The 14,261-nt window shown below is 37.3% G+C and overlaps 1 protein-coding gene across 1 annotated transcript; it reads left to right on the forward strand.

Moving 5' to 3' along the window:
- The first annotated feature begins 915 nt into the window (after positions 1-915).
- Positions 916-10,565, forward strand: LOC127453275 (40S ribosomal protein S27). Its single transcript, XM_051719513.1, has 4 exons — positions 916-973; positions 1,622-1,730; positions 7,474-7,584; positions 10,269-10,565. The coding sequence occupies exons 1-4, from the start codon at positions 968-970 to the stop codon at positions 10,295-10,297; spliced, it is 255 nt and encodes an 84-aa protein (XP_051575473.1). The 5' UTR covers positions 916-967; the 3' UTR covers positions 10,298-10,565.
- Positions 10,566-14,261: the final 3,696 nt, after the last annotated feature.

The raw sequence follows: 14,261 nt of genomic DNA on the forward strand, positions 1-14,261 counted from the left end.
ACTTACAGATTGAGCTGAAATATGAGACAAGTGATGTTTGAAGAAAATAAAGAAAATTAAAGGTAAATAACACTTGTAATATTTGTATACAAGCTGTAACTGTGCAAATATATTTAATTGTATTAAGAATAGCCTACAAAAAGGTTTTCTATGAAATTCGCCTTAGCTTAGCCAGACAAAGGTGTGAGTAATTTCATTAAAAAAAAGAAAAGAAAAAAAGAAAAAAGGTTTGCTATGAAATTAGCCTCAGTTTAGCAAGACAAAAGTGTCAGGCATTTTATATATAAATAAAAAGTGTAATTTTCACCACAAAATTCTAGGACACTTTGTTGGGAATTTTCAGTACTTTAAATAAACAGGGATGCAAACTCATGAAACTACAAACTACACTTACTCAGTCATAGTAAGTGTTCCAGTGTATTTTCATTTTATTTGTTTGTTGTATTTAAAGCTTTTTTAAGTGTTTAAACCCATTTCAAGTGATTTTAATAAATACAATTGGGAAAATTCTACCAAGCAAATTAGCTTTTTACAAAAGGTGAATTTAGCCACACACACAAAAAGTGAATAGTTGACCTGCATAAATCTCTAGTGATGTGTATATTGTTAGCAGACGAATGTAATTCTATAAATTACAATACTATAAATAACTAAATAACTACTGAGAGTGTGAAAATGTTTAAAGAGATTTTATAGAGGTCCATTGTGCTAAAAGTGTCCCAAGTTGAAGAAATACCTACACACATATTTTGTAGGCTATATATTTTCAACATTGCTTGTGTAGCTTTTACTAAGTATGAAAGTGTGTCTATCAAACAGCTTTTGAATATTGTACATAACTCCAATCTTCTCTAAAAGCTTTTATAAAACGACAGTAAAGTATTTCCTGCCCCTGCTCAAAAGCCCCGTTCATATACGCCATGTATTTCCGCTAGCAACCTCTTTGACTGCCGCTCCACTCGCAACAATGCCTGTAAGTCCGTGCTTTCACAATCAATTCCATTTAAAACGTAATCACGCCTGGTTTGTGGATGAAATCGCATCGATTGAACAGAGGAGGTTTTGTCTTTATGATCGCACCGGCTACGACAGCTTAATTTCTTTTACTTTGAGCTAAATTGTAGTACAATTTGTAGAAGAGAACGAAGCGCATGTGTGTGGTAGCGACAAGATGGCTGCGTGCATATGAGAAAATCACATGGAGAGCATAGCTATACGCGCCTCGTGAAGCACAATCAAGATGTTATGTATGTTAGAACTAGTAATAGTAGTGATTAATGGTGTATTACTGTGTATTTATATAGTTTTGTTGTTGGAATATTCGTCTAGTATCCCTTATAGGACTGTCTAGATGAAAAGTGTTCCACTCTGTGTAGTGGCACTGTTGTACATTGTTTGACAAGCAGCTGCTCAGCTGCAGCATCAGGCCTATGAAACTATCGATCATGGAAAGCTAACCAGTAAACACACGTCACTGCGTTTATACGAGTGTCCGTGTTCTATTGTCTTTTTTACCAGTGTTGAAATGACGTTAAGGGGCTGTGTCCTAGATTTTCCTTAGCTTGGACTTAATGTTTTAGTTAATTTAGGTGATTGACACATTTCTCTATCTAACTTTCAGCTTGCAAAGGACTTGCTGCACCCAACGCCAGAGGAGGAGAAGAGAACACACAAGAAGAAGCGTCTCGTACAGTGTCCCAACTCCTATTTTATGGACGTCAAATGCCCAGGTAATCATATTTGCAGAGTACATGTTGAGTGTAAACAAGCAGTATTGTCAAAAGGCATTATGTCATCCTATGTTGCAAGTTCCACTGAATCAAGTCACTGAATTAAAGTGGCCTATTGAAAAGATGTCTGTCTAAGATAATACAGTGTGTGTTTGTGTGTGTATTTGAGTAGGATAAGGGTGGCAGGCAGTGTGCAAGGCATTAAAGGAATATTCCAGGTTCAGTACAAGTTAAAGGGTTAGTTCACCCAAAAATGAAAATTCTCTCATAATTTACTTGCCTTTAAGCCATCCTAAATGTGTATTGACTGTCCTTCTTCAGCAAAACCGAAGTGAAGATTTTTATAAGCAGATTTCAGCTCAGTTTGTCCATACAATGCATGTTAACAGGTGCCATCAGGCTGCTGGCTGTTTTAGGCAGCATAAAAGTAATCCACACGACTCCAGTCGATCAATTAATGTCTTTTGTAGCAAACCCGATGAGTTGTTTCTTTTACCAACCTAATAATTCAAACGTTTTTAACTTTAAATCATTGCTTCCACCCAGCACTGTATTTCTGTTTGAAATGAACTCTCTCGTGATGTTCATTCCTCTCTTGTTTACAAAGCGCGCACTTCCGACTTCTCGTCATGTCACTGATGTGTCGACTGCTGGCAGGAAGCGAATTGCTTCAGAAGACATTAATTGATTGACTGGAGTCGTGTGGATTACTTTTATGCTGCCTAAATGTCTTTTGGACTGTCAAACAGCCAGCAGCCTGGTGGCACCCATTAACATGCATTGTATGAACAAACTGAGCTGAAATCTGCTTGACTTCGGTTTTGCTAACGAAGTCATACACATCTGGAATGGCTTAAAGATAAATAAATCATGAGACAACTTTAATTTTTTGGGAGAACTAACCCTTTAACCTCAATCGACATTTGTGGTGTAATGTTGATTACCACAAAAATTTATTTGGACTTGTCCCCTCCTTTTCTTAAAAAAAATAATGTTCAATGGAAATGAATGGGCCCAATTTGTAAACATTAAAATACTTGCTGTTTCAACAGTATAGCCACAAGATGTAAACAATATGCATGTTAATATAATTTTAGTGTGATAAAATCACTTACTACACTTATCTTTTCTGTGTGACGTTAGATCCAATATTACAACTTTGCTGCCATGAGGACTTGATGCGTAAAAACTAAAACAATGGTTAAAAACAACTTTTCAACTCATACAAGTTTTAACAGATTAATTAATTTAAAGATGAAGTACGTAATTTCTGCACCACCAAACAGAATGGAGCACATAGCCTACCCCCAACTCATGCCATTGAGTAATGTTGTTGGGGTGGGTCATTTAAACAGAGAAATGTTCATAGCGCTTTAGAGACTGTGCTTACAGTTTTCAAGAAAATTAATCTATGAATGGCTTACTTATAGTTGTCTCTGCATATTAAGCTGGGAGAAGAGAAAATATTTTAACAGAAAAAGTTACATACTTCAGCTTTAAGTGCTTTAATAAAATTATAAGCTTCACATTTCTACCTATAAACCTTCCAAAATTTGCCACATTCACTTCCATTGTAAGTGCCTCAGTGCAACTCAGATTTTTGCTTTTTTTTTTTTTTTTTTTAATAAAGAAAAGGAGGGACGAGTCAAAATTATTTTTTGTGGTAATCAACATTGAGCCCATTTCCACCTGGTATTAAGATGCGTCTCGGGTGATCCAATCACATGTGGTCAGATGAGACACATCGCTTTTTACACCTGGTCATTTAAATGCCATTACAAAAAACCTAAACTCACAGCAAATTTGCCACAAGTTTGCCGCTTATTATTTTCACATGCAAATGAGCTAGTGTTTCGCCACAAATGTTTGTCAGGTAAACTTTTGGCAACAATGGACAATTTGCCTCAAGTTTGCTGCAAAGCTCATTTGCATGTGAAAATTATAAGTGCCGATTTTGCCATGAACTATCGTTTTAAAAATTTTTTTTTTTTATTTTTTAATGTAAGGGTACATCTCTTGTAACCACTTGTGATTGGATTTGGAGGGGAGGGACTCGACACTGTTTCATGACAACATACATCAATCAGTATGTCAGTGTGTTCCTGCATGATAATAAACCGCAACAAAGTCAGAAAAGTGTGAAAAAACGGCGTGCTGTTTCTCCCTGATGCAACTGAAATTTAATCTAAGCACAAAATCAACATTTTGAGCAGAATTGTCTGTTATTGTAGTGGATTAACCCATGCTGCAGATGTTTGTGCTTCTCATAAGTCTCTCTGTATGCTTATATCAGACACACTGAAGAACTTTGAAGTTCTCATGTTTGTGTGTATATCCTCTTTTTTTATTTTTCCGATCGGACTGTTATTTCCTTTTAAACCACTCGTAACCGGCAAAGTTTAAACTTTTGTTTTAGCACAGCGGTTGATCGATAGGTGAGGAGTGCTGATTCGCTGCTGCCAGGATGCATACAGGACAGATTAGCATTTATACATCAAATGTGATGCGGTCATATGTGTTTTTGATCACATACGTATGTAGTTTTTGTGATCCGATCACAAAATGTTTTAGACCCTGTTTAGACCTGTATTCAAGGACAGATTAAGAACTGAGAGGCCCATGGGCCGGTACATCATGGAGACCCCCCATGATGTGTCATGTGACTACGTTTATGTTTATGCGCTACAGGACGCTTGCCAGATTTGTTTGGATTTTTCAAATTGAAGGAACAAAAGTTTGGAGCAATATGTACTTTTTAATTGTGAACCGATCCAAAATCATGCGTTAATAATAGGGATGTGCGTGGTATTCAAATACCAAAATCACTATTCAGTTATTCTGCACATGTTTAGAGGTCTTCAACCCGATCTGAGTACGATGGTACAGGTTTTGGGTCAGGTTCAGGTCAGTTTTTCAAGTAGGCTATAGGGCGAGTTACGGGCTGTTCACATGTGCGTCGAGGCCATGTAAACAAGCACTGGATGGATGTCTTTGATCGTTGTGCCACAACTCACATTTTTTAACGTACCGTGCAGGACAGTTGCATTTTTTTAGAGACTGTGTTAAGTTTAAAAGAATTTCAATATTTATTAACGCATCGAGAGACCTGTGTTCTGTTTCACCATTTGTTGCGCTGCATCAAGCTTTTTCAGCGCTGGTGTCACAAATCAACATTCTAAAGTTCAGGTTGGAAAGAGGACTTAATTTGACTTACACATGATTCCAGATTGTTTTTCACCTGGTAAAGTTTCAGCGCTTGATAAACAGTGAGTGTTTCTCTCCCCTTTTGCTCTGGTGTGCAGACAATAATTACACAAGTTAAATGCTGAATTATTTAAAAATCAAAGCATTCTGAAGAAGTCCTATAATCTGTAGCATTCGCTCATGGAAAGTGAACCTGGACGGGGTGCACAACAGAATTATGCATTTTCCATTGATTAAGAATAGGCCTATTATGTTGCAATATTTTTGTTAGACTTTAATGTGATTTTATCATTTGAAGATCTATGTATTGTGCTATTTAGGCTCATAGCTCATTAGCATAGTTTGTGTTTGACGCAATACATCCATGGCAATACACGTACATTATTCCCGAGTCCCGACAAATAACAGAATAACCGTTCGTGAACTCTTGCGGTTAACCAAATATTACAAAATGTTACCGTGCACATATTTAGGGTATTAAGGCACTTTTCTCAATGACTGCTGAGTAGAACTGGATTAACAGTGCTAATATATCTCATAAACAAGTAAATATTATTAAAATACTCAAAAATGGCCCTATTTGATTGTGCTTTTTTACAAAAATAATTGTAACTATCACACATTAAGTTATTTTCTTCTTGTAAGAGAGTTTGGTGACCCCCCATGAAGCTCTGGCAACCACTAGTGGGGGTAGCAACCCCCAGGTTGGGAACTACTGCTATAAGGCATCAGATTATAACCACATATGCAGGACAGAAGACAGGTTAACTAATGGTTCATAACTTAGAGCACACCTGTATGTCTGCAGGCATAGTAATCATAATAACCCAGGGGTCTTCAACTCCCATCAAGAACTGTACATTTCCAGAGTGAGGAAAAGGACCCCACTCAACCTGCCCACTACCTTTTTGAACTGTTGCCTTCTGGCTGGCACTACAGAGCTCTGAGCACAAGAACAGTTTTTTCCGCTCAGGCTATCCACCTCATGGACAGTTAAAACTGCCCCATTGTGCAGTAATTACGTGCAATACACAGCTTAGTCAATTATATTTATTTAACATATCCTACCTCTTCTGCATTACATTCCCTTGCACTGTATATAACAAATTTATATTTGTATGTAAGTGTGTGTGTGTGTGTGTGTGTGTGTGTGTGTATATATATATATATATATATATATATATATATATACATACAAACTACCAGTCAAAAGTTTTGAAACACTTGACTGAAATAGATGGAAACTCCTTCAATACTGTTTAAAAAGCATCCCAGGGTGATACCTCAAGAAGTTGGTTGAGAAAATGTCAAGAGTACATGTCTGCAAATTCTAGGCAAAGGGTGACTACTTTGAAGATGCTAAAATATAACACAGTTTTGATTTATTTTGGATTTTGTTTAGTCACAACATAATTCCCATAGTTCCATTTATGTTATTTCATAGTTTTGATGACTTTACTATTATTATAAATATATAATAAAGAATGAGTAAGTGTTTCAAAACTTTTGACCGGTAGTGTATATTTTGTTTTTTTGTCTTGTGCATTTCTATATATACTTATATTTTCTATTGGCTTTACAAAAAAAGAAAAATTATCTCTGTCTTGTTGCTGTAGAAAAAATCCTTGTATGTGTGAGCATACTTGACAATAAAGCTCATTCTGATATGAAAAGACAAGATATACAGTATATCTAACATAGGCTGTTTTATAAGGCGCACATCTCGCGAGAGTAGGCAAGGACTTAGGTTTTTTTTAAAGATGCTGCAAAATTGCATGTTCTATGTACAGTACTGAGCAACGTTCAGAACAGGCTATCTAGACAAACGAAAGCGATTATGGCAAAGCGTCAGGGAGAAGAGAAAAACAAAAGTGGTAAAAAGAAAAAAAGGATTTATTGGGTTTTATTTATTATTATTTATTTGGCATGAGATATTATCAATGTCTTTTCAACATTAACAGATTGGCCGATTACAAGAGATGACACATTTCAGTAAGTTGTACTGTACTCTTTCAATATAACCCCTGATATTCACGTTTTTTTCTTTTTTCATGCTACGTTGGAGAGAGTGTTGTGCCGCTCCATTTGAATGTGCAGCTGCTGTGATCTGTCACACAAAACAATATTTATTGTTTGGATTTCATGATTAAATTGAAGGCTAAGACTAAAGTCAAGTTTCTCAGACACTTCTGGTTAAAATGTAGTGTGTCACATTTGTGGATATGTAGCTAATAGGAAAATCATATAATAAACGCAGTCTATATGCAATTTAGAACAAAGACAACTATGTTTGTGTTCTCTGGAACAGACAGTCCCTCCCAACAAAATTCTGTATATTTGGTGGTGGGGTTTCGATGTTCCACACACTCTGATGACATTATTATAGGATTATCGCTTTTACCAACAACTCAGGAAAGGGGGTAGTTCGGGGTTAAAATAGGGGTCCCCTGGAAAAAGGTTGGGAACCACTGCCTTATAGTATGCTTGAATATCTTTTCTGACCAGCATCCTTTAACTCTCTCTCTCTCTCTCTTTGCAGGCTGTTATAAGATCACTACAGTGTTCAGTCACGCACAGACAGTGGTGTTGTGTGTGGGATGCTCAACAGTTCTGTGCCAGCCCACTGGAGGAAAGGCACGCCTCACAGAAGGTATCTTTTGTACACATGGACACGCAGTGCTTTACAGGGTAGAATCCCACAGTGGCATTTTCTTCCCAGATGCAGTCAGAGCAAGTCATGTGCTCACAAACACTCATTAAAATATGGCCTTCAGAAGATTACTAATGTATTCATATTTTTGTGTAGGAGAAATATGGCTGGAAGTGCATTTGTAGATCAAAGATACACATACATGCACTTGTAAATGTACCAGCGCCTTGGCAACAGGCCCACACAGTCCACCCTAGTGTTTCCCACTTGATCATTCTCATTCTCTTCATGAGCTGAAGCTTGCTGATTGGGAAAGCTCAAAACCCTACTGCCCTGCTGGCACAAAGTTTTGCAGATTGTTTTTGTCGCATTTAACAGCATCAGCTGATGCCGATATTTATTCAGATTGATATTTTCTATTTTTTAAAGAATTGTTGTTTTTGTAGAATTGTAGTAGTCATTTATCCAAATGATTTTAATAAAATGTGTGCAGGCATGTTATGCACCTACACTCACCGACCACTTTATTAGGTGCACCTGTACACTTACTTATTCATGTGATTATCTAATCAGCCAATTATGTGGCAGCGGTGAATTGCATAAAATCATGCAGGTATGGGTCAGGAGCGTCAGTTAATGTGCTTATCAACCATCAGAATGGGGAAAAAATGTGATTTCGATCGTGGCATGATTGTTGGTGCCAGATGGGCTGGTTTGAGTATTTCTGTAACTGCTCATCTCCTGGGATATTTACGCACAATAGCCTCTAGAAATTACTTAGAATGGTGCCAAAAACAAAAAACATCCAATGAGCGGCAGTTCTGTGGATGGAAACGGCTTGTTGATAAGAGATGTCAATGGAGAATGGCCAGACTAATATGTAATCAAATAATATGTAAGCAGATCATGTAAATAACTACAAACTCCGAAACTGGCATTTCTCTGTGCTGTCAGCGCCTCTTCTATGAGTTGCGCGAATGTCCCGGTCTAAGGGGGAGAGATTGAAACCGCACCCGGCTGATGCACTCTGTCGTGGAGACACTCGTCCCTGGAGTGCGCATGCTTAATGCAGCTAGATTATAATGTGATGGCTTGTGACTTATTGAAGCATAATATGTCACTGTGCATTTCTTATCGTGAAGAAAATTGGCAATATGCAGCTTTTGTTTTTTTTTTTTTTTTTTTTTTTTAAAGAGTTAAAGATGGATTGAAGTGAACAGAAAGGTGAGAGAGGTAGTCTTCGCCCCATTGTAGACGGCAACAAAATACATAAATTTCTAAAACTCCTTTAAAACAACGTACATTTTCTTTAGCAGCTATACTGCAGAAGAAATTTTTTTTATCTGAGAACGTTGAATATATATTAAAAATACAAATATTTTAAAATATCTAGAAATCCTTTAAAAAAAAAAGATGCATTCACTTGAGAAGCAGCATATAAGATATTTAGAATTGCTTTTAGAGAATAGATCATGAATATAAGTATATTTTGTCTTTACTGCACTCGCAGAAGTATAACGAAGTGAAAAAATACACGTATACAAAATACACTTATATTTAAGATACATTCTCTTAAAGCAAGTCTAAATATCTTATGTTGCTTCTCAAGTAAATGTATCTTGTTTTAAGGATTTTTAGACCATTTTAAATGGAAAACAAGACCAAAACACTTGATAATAGGACTTTTTGCAGAGAATTTCTTTACTGAATTAAACTTAAAAAGTTTTATTTTTTTTCAGTGAATGTCATTTAGAGGCATTTTTAAAAGATGATTTTGTGCTCTTTATTGTTAGTAAGCGTGTTTAATACAACCTTTTAAGTCAGGGCACAAGCTGAATAATTGGTTAAGAGCTAATGGTTAATCATTGCAATAATCGTTCTAATAATTGTTAGATTAATCGATTATAAAACTAATCGTTAGTTGCAGCCCTACTCTGTACCTCAGTGAAAATCGACATTCATCAGTCCAGGCTATGTTTTTCCAGTCTTTTAACTGTCCAGTTTTGGTGAGCCTGTGCCCACTGCAGCCTCAGCTTTCTGTTCTTGGCTGACAGAAGTGGAACCTGACGTGGTCTTCTACTGTTGCAGCCCATCCGCCTCAAGGTTATCTGAGTTACCGTAGCCTTTCTGTCAGCTCCAAGCAGTCTGGCCATTCTCCTCTGACCTCTGTCATTTTTTGTTTTTCGCACCATTCTCTATACACTAGAAACTATTGTGAGTGTAAATCCTAGGAGATCAGCAGTTACAGAAATACTCGAACCAGCCTGTCTGGCACCAAAAATCATGCCACAGTTAAAATCACTGATCACATTTTTCCCCCATTCTGATGGTTGATGTGAATATTAACAAGCTCCTGACCTCAATATGCATGATTTTATGCATTGCACTGCTGCCACATGATTGGCTGATTAGATAATTGCATGAATAAGTAGGTGTACCTAATAAAGTGGTCAATGAGCGTATATTTTTTGAGGGGGCAGTTCTGGCTTACCTGGTGCCCTTGGTGAGATCATACATGCATAACGAAAAAAATATTTTTTTTGAATGGCTGCAGTAGAAAAGAGATTTTGTAGGTGCATGAAGCGGACCCCAGCTTGCTCTCTGCTTTGTGCAATTATATTACAATTCAAAGAACACTTTGCACTTTAAATTCTAAAAGATTTGTTCTTTCTCTCTGTTAATAGGATGCTCTTTCAGGAGAAAGCAGCACTAGTTTTTCATTAACCAATATGCAAGGACAAGGGAGACCATGGGAGGAAAGACAGGATTGGACTCTCCACAGGTTTTCAGTGACTCTGCCCATAATGAGGCCATGTTTCTGATCTATAATGCAGTGATGGAGATGAAAGCTAAGCCGAGAAGAGTACAAAACATGAAATGATGACTATGTGCTGTCTGAGCACAGAGCGTGCTGGATTGAGGTGTATAACTACCAAACCTGTCTCTCTCTCTCACATTAAATAAAGGTTCATTTTTATTTATATGCGTGTTGTTGAATATCTCTTGCAAGCCTACTCCCATTGTCACCAATACAAATAATGTATTCATGAAATTCAACTGAAGAGCTTTAGTTTCATTTAAGCTTCTGTTTGACTTTTGTATAACTTGATGTAAGAATATTTTTGTTACCTTGGTGATATGATGTTACTTGTTCTGTTGGACAACTTTCAGATTGTTTTCAATGTTTTACATAAACATGTTATAGATGAAATGTGTGTCTATCATAGGTTGGAAAAACAGACAGTCCTGCCTCAGACTTGCACCATTGGTTGAGCCAATGTTACTATGGGTCCTCAAGGAACATGAAATAGTTTGCACTTGTTTACTGTTGCACTGGATAGATTGAGACAAGAGTTGTACTTGAGATTTTGCACTTTAAATACTAGTTCTGTAAAATGTTAGGGAAGAAAGACGCAATTAGCAGTGCACTAGAAGAAAAAAAAAGACAAAATCTGGCAGTAAATGAAACTGTTAAATCAAAGATAATGGGCAGTCATTTCCTACCATGAAGGTCAAACACACCTGTATTAGTAGTGGTCATGTACACTACAGGTACAGTCTGTATGCAAGACATGGTATTGTATGCTGTGGAAAATCCAAAACATTTAAGAGAAAATTAATGTTGAGAACTGCAGTCAAAATATCAAAGCTTCAGATCCTCTTGGTTCTGAAGAACATGATGGCTCTATACAGAATCATAGGTCATCAAACATTTACAGTGTTGTACAGTATCATTTACGTGTACATTTAGGCATTTGGGAGATGCTTTTATCGCAAGTTACTTAGACTGCATTGAAGGTATGCATTTCATTTTCAGTATATATATTCAGTATATACATAATTTTAAATTCGCTTTGGATAAAAGGGTCTGCTAAATTAAATGTAACTGTACCTGTGTTTCCTGGGAATCAAACCCATAGCCCTAGAATTGCTAGTGCCGTGCTGTACAGTTGAGCTAAAGAAAGCATGAGAAGTTATAACTCTTATGTTTGACTCTACCTATGAAAAGTTTAGCCGTTGTGGCCAGTACAGCAAATGTTAGAATGAAAAATTTCCCAAATTTTAATGCGCCCCAAGCTGGTCTGAACACAGACATTGCAGTGGTTATAAAAACAAAATTTAAGGTATAGGTCAGTCTGTGCCACATCTGTTTATTAAATGTGACTACAATGTATTGTTGTGTAGGCCTATACTGTAAGTAGAATGTATTAGCTGTAAGATGAATCTCTGTCTTGCCCTCTAATCTGACTTTTGGCTGTCCATCAGGCTTATCACCATCACAACATGTGTCTGTGGGGAGAGATCTGTGTACAGGATAATATTTGCAGTTGAAGGTGCCTGATCTAGAAAATGTTTGCTTGAATAGATGAAATGAGGAGGAGGGTGGAGTCTTCAGCTGAATGGGTGTGTTCAGATGTCATGTCTGGGTTCTCTGAGTAGACCTAATTAGTAAGTGTGGAGAAAAGTGGACAAAACAAACAGTTCTACAGACTAGGTTAAAACACTGGTGCTCTGTATAGCAGAGATGACAACTTGCAATAACATTGTGTTTTATAGCATATTCAAAACAGGGCTCGTACTGTTTTTTCTTCTTTCTTTCTTTCTTTCTGCAGGCCCGGCCATGAATGTAAGATATCATGACAGTGCTATTTGGGCAGTGGCAATTCTGACAATGGGCCCAAAACTCTCACACTGGACTTGAACCATCCTAATTTTGGAGCCCTGCTATATAAACTAAATTATGGATTATAATCCCTCTTTCTCACTCTCTGTGCTGAGCATGTCTCTGGTGCCAAACACAGTGATGTCAGCCAAATGCTGCTGGGAGGAAAGGCTGATCTGGGTGACAGGATAATAAAATGCTGGCACATATTGGAGCAGAACAGAAGACTAAAGTGAGAGGTAAGAAAGGGAATGGAAGAAGAGCAGCTGATAGTGTCTGCAGAGAGACAGACAGACAAAGAGGAAGGATGGAATCTGATTGGGGCTGCACAGATATCCTGCAACTGTACTTGGCTGAAACAGAAGAAATGATGGACAGGTTAAAAATGAAACATAAAAGCTTGTCTCCTCTTGTTCGAGTGTGTTATGGTGTTGAAATCAAACAATACAACAAGTATCTTAAACTTTTCACCAATGTCTATCTCAGAAGGGTGATGCCTTAAACATAGTCTGCAGTATTTTGAGCTGTTGGTAGGGGGCACTCAGGTGTAGGGAGCAGTGCAGCTCTTTCTTAGGCTGTAGTTTCTTCTCTATGGTCTCCTACTGGTCGAAAGCATATTGAGCTATAATGAAGACAGAGTCGGTCACAATCGCAAATTTAATCTGATCAATAATCTGATCAAATAAAGTTTCTATCTGTCTGTCTTTCCCCCCATCCTGCTGCTGTTGAATAAATTAACAGTGATTAACAGTTGAATTAAAGGGATAGTTCACCCCAAAATGAAAATTCTCTCATCATTTACTCACTCTCATGCCATCCCAGATGTGTATTATTTTCTTTCTTCTGCTGAACACAAACAAAGATTTTTAGAAGAATACCTCAACTCTGTACATCCTCACAATGCAACTGAATGATGCCCATAACTTTGAATCTCCAAAAATCATATAAAGCCAGCATTAAAGTAATCCATACAACTTCAGTGGTTTAATTAATGTCTTCTGAAGTATGATAGGTGAGGGTGAGAAACAGATCAATATTTAAGTCCTTTTTTTTACTATGAATCTCTACCTTTGACCAGCCCCGACCAGCAGGTGGGGATATGCACAAAGAATGCAAATTGGCAAAAAACAAAAGAAGAAAGTAGAAGTGGAGATTTATGGTAAAAAAGGACTTGAATATTGATCTGTTTCTTACCCATACCTATGTCACATCTGAAAATACGGATTTAACCACTGATGTCGTATGGATTACTTTTATGCAGACTTCATGTGATTTTTGGAGATTCAAAGTTCTGGCCACCATTCACTTGCATTATATGAACCTATAGACTTTGTATTCAGCAGAAGAAAGAAAGTCATTCAAATCTGGAATGGCATGAGGGTGAGTAGCCTAAATGATGAGATAATTTTTGGGTGAACTATCCCTTTAAAGACTGACTGACCTGTGTTTGCAGCAGAGATGTTGAGATCCACTGTGTATTCCAAAGCTTTAGGCCAGTTAGTGAGGAGCCTATCACCCAGAAGAATGGCTACAGGATTGGACACAGGCTCCACTGTTACCTGGACACCACAAAAGTCCTTTAATTTATAACATACAAGATGTCCTGGAAATTATTTTAAATGGAAGTTAGACCTTAAATGAAAAGTCTGTCATTATTCCTTCCCCCTTATTATTGGGTGAACTATTCCTTTAACCCCGCTGCCTCATATGCATGTATATGGTTCGTGAGGTACTGCTTACCATCTGATCCTACAGTAAACCACTACTGTCCCAGAATTCTTTGCAAATGCCATTCCAGACTTGGAGTTCAACTGAAGGATCTGACTTGATGACACATCCCATCTGCCTCACTGAACTAAGAGGGGGAAAACAAAGTACCCTATTACTGTTAAAAGTTATCATGAGTTTTGCGGTGATTGCACTCACTGGTTCTGTCTAGCTTTAATCTCATATGTGTTCTTGTGACTCATCTGGTAAATTGCCTTTGAAATGTTCTATAAGTCACTTTGAATAA

The sequence above is a fragment of the Myxocyprinus asiaticus genome, chromosome 15, assembly GCF_019703515.2.
Source record: "Myxocyprinus asiaticus isolate MX2 ecotype Aquarium Trade chromosome 15, UBuf_Myxa_2, whole genome shotgun sequence".
NCBI lineage: Eukaryota > Metazoa > Chordata > Actinopteri > Cypriniformes > Catostomidae > Myxocyprinus > Myxocyprinus asiaticus.